The sequence below is a fragment of the Mesitornis unicolor genome, unplaced genomic scaffold, assembly GCF_000695765.1.
Source record: "Mesitornis unicolor isolate BGI_N332 unplaced genomic scaffold, ASM69576v1 scaffold39170, whole genome shotgun sequence".
NCBI classification, from domain to species: Eukaryota; Metazoa; Chordata; class Aves; order Mesitornithiformes; family Mesitornithidae; genus Mesitornis; species Mesitornis unicolor.
Genome location: NW_010156951.1, coordinates 1 through 1,478, shown reverse-complemented (window position 1 = coordinate 1,478; position 1,478 = coordinate 1). Strand labels below are relative to the sequence as shown.

The following is a 1,478-nucleotide window of genomic DNA, read 5'->3' as shown; positions in this document are numbered from 1 at the left end:
TGCTGTAGGTGTGTGGTGAGCTGGGTGGTACCAGAGGGGATGGCGTTGGAGAGGTGACCTGTTCACGCGGTTGGGGTTGGGGTTGGTGCTGTGCTGAGCTGCGAGGTGTGAATGCCCCGGTCCTGGACCTGGTGTGTGTTTGGCAGTGCTGGCGTTCATCCTCTCAGAGCAGAGTGGTCCATTCAGCAGCAGTCCGAGCGATCTCTTAGATGTAAAATCTGTAAACACTGGTATTTCTGCTCGTCGCCCCGTGCTCAGTCCACTGCAGCCCTGCTCGGTGTTCGGTAACATCCGTGTTTGGTCAGAAGGGCCCCTCCAGCAACCCCTGCCCGTGCGGTGTTTTCCAGGCACGCTGGCGTGTACACAGCGGAGGAGGTGGCGCTGATCATGCGGGAGAAGCTGATCCGCCTGCAGTCCCTCTACATCGACCAGTTCAAGCGGCTGCAGCACCTCCTGAAGGAGAAGAAGCGCCGGTACCTGCACAGCCGCAAGGGAGAGCACGAGGCCATAGGCAAGTGCGGGCACGGGCAGGCACCGAGCGTGCTCCTGTGGGAACACAGCTCCTCTGAAGCACACAGAGCTCTGCAATTAGAAAAGAGACTTTGTGCCCTCTGTGGAAGCAGGTTTCAGAGCAGCACTGACATCTCTGCCTCCGCAAAGGGCAGAAATGGGGTGAAAATGGCAGCAGGACCGAACTCCATAGAGGAGGTGTTTGCGCCTGGCCCCGTGCCCCACATTGGTATCGCTGGCTCCCTTTGCTCTTCAAAGTTTGCAGGGTTGTCAGGAAATGAGACTACAAAGTTAATTCTGAGACAAAAGCTCCTTTTTTGTGCGGGGCTTCCTGTTTTTGGCTTTACAAACAAGACCCGTGTTCATCTGCAGGGCCCTGGTGCCGCAGAGGTTTGTGTGGGCGCTGCCCCGGTTCGGTGCCGGTTCCCCCCTCGGTGGCGCGGGTGCGGGATGAGGCTGGGGCTGTCCCCGAGCATTTTGTGACAGCACAGCCCCGGCAGAGCTTGTCTGGAGAACGGCAAAGCACAGCCCGGTCACGAGCAAAAATAACCAAGTTTGGTACACAGCAATTTGGTAGAAGTCTTTTTTAGCAAACCAGTAACGGAGCAGCAGATCCAGGAATTACAGCTGGGAGCGCTCACGGAAGCTTCCAGAAGTGGCACAGGAGCCAGCTGAGGTTTGACAAGCCCTGTTCTGGCTGCAGAGATCACAGACGGCTCTGAAAGTCTCTGTCAGCCCAGCAGCTCCGTGTGCGCACAGAGGAGCTGGGGTAAATTCGGAGATGGGGTCTGCTTTGTGTGGAATGAGACTCGTGTCCTGTTTGCGTGCAATGCGACGTGGTTACGCGGCTCTGGGGCTCTCGCCGGCTCATTTTGGGTGTCCCCAAAGGGGAACGCGGTGGCGAGCGGTGCCTGACCCCCCTGCTCCCGCAGGCAGCAGCCTCCTGACGGGCCCCGAGGGGCTGGCGC

At 58.7% G+C, this 1,478-nt stretch overlaps 1 protein-coding gene across 1 annotated transcript in view; it reads left to right on the top strand.

The window, feature by feature from the left end:
- KANSL2 (KAT8 regulatory NSL complex subunit 2) overlaps nucleotides 1-1,470 on the top strand; it is a gene marked incomplete at its 3' end in the record, with an annotated part of 2,992 nt that extends 1,522 nt beyond the window's left edge. Inside the window, exons 4-5 of the mRNA XM_010194988.1 lie at nucleotides 348-515; nucleotides 1,447-1,470. Of these exons, the coding sequence (XP_010193290.1) occupies nucleotides 348-515; nucleotides 1,447-1,470 (192 nt within the window). The remainder of the gene's footprint in view (nucleotides 1-347; nucleotides 516-1,446) is intronic.
- Between the last annotated feature and the right edge of the window lie 8 nt (nucleotides 1,471-1,478).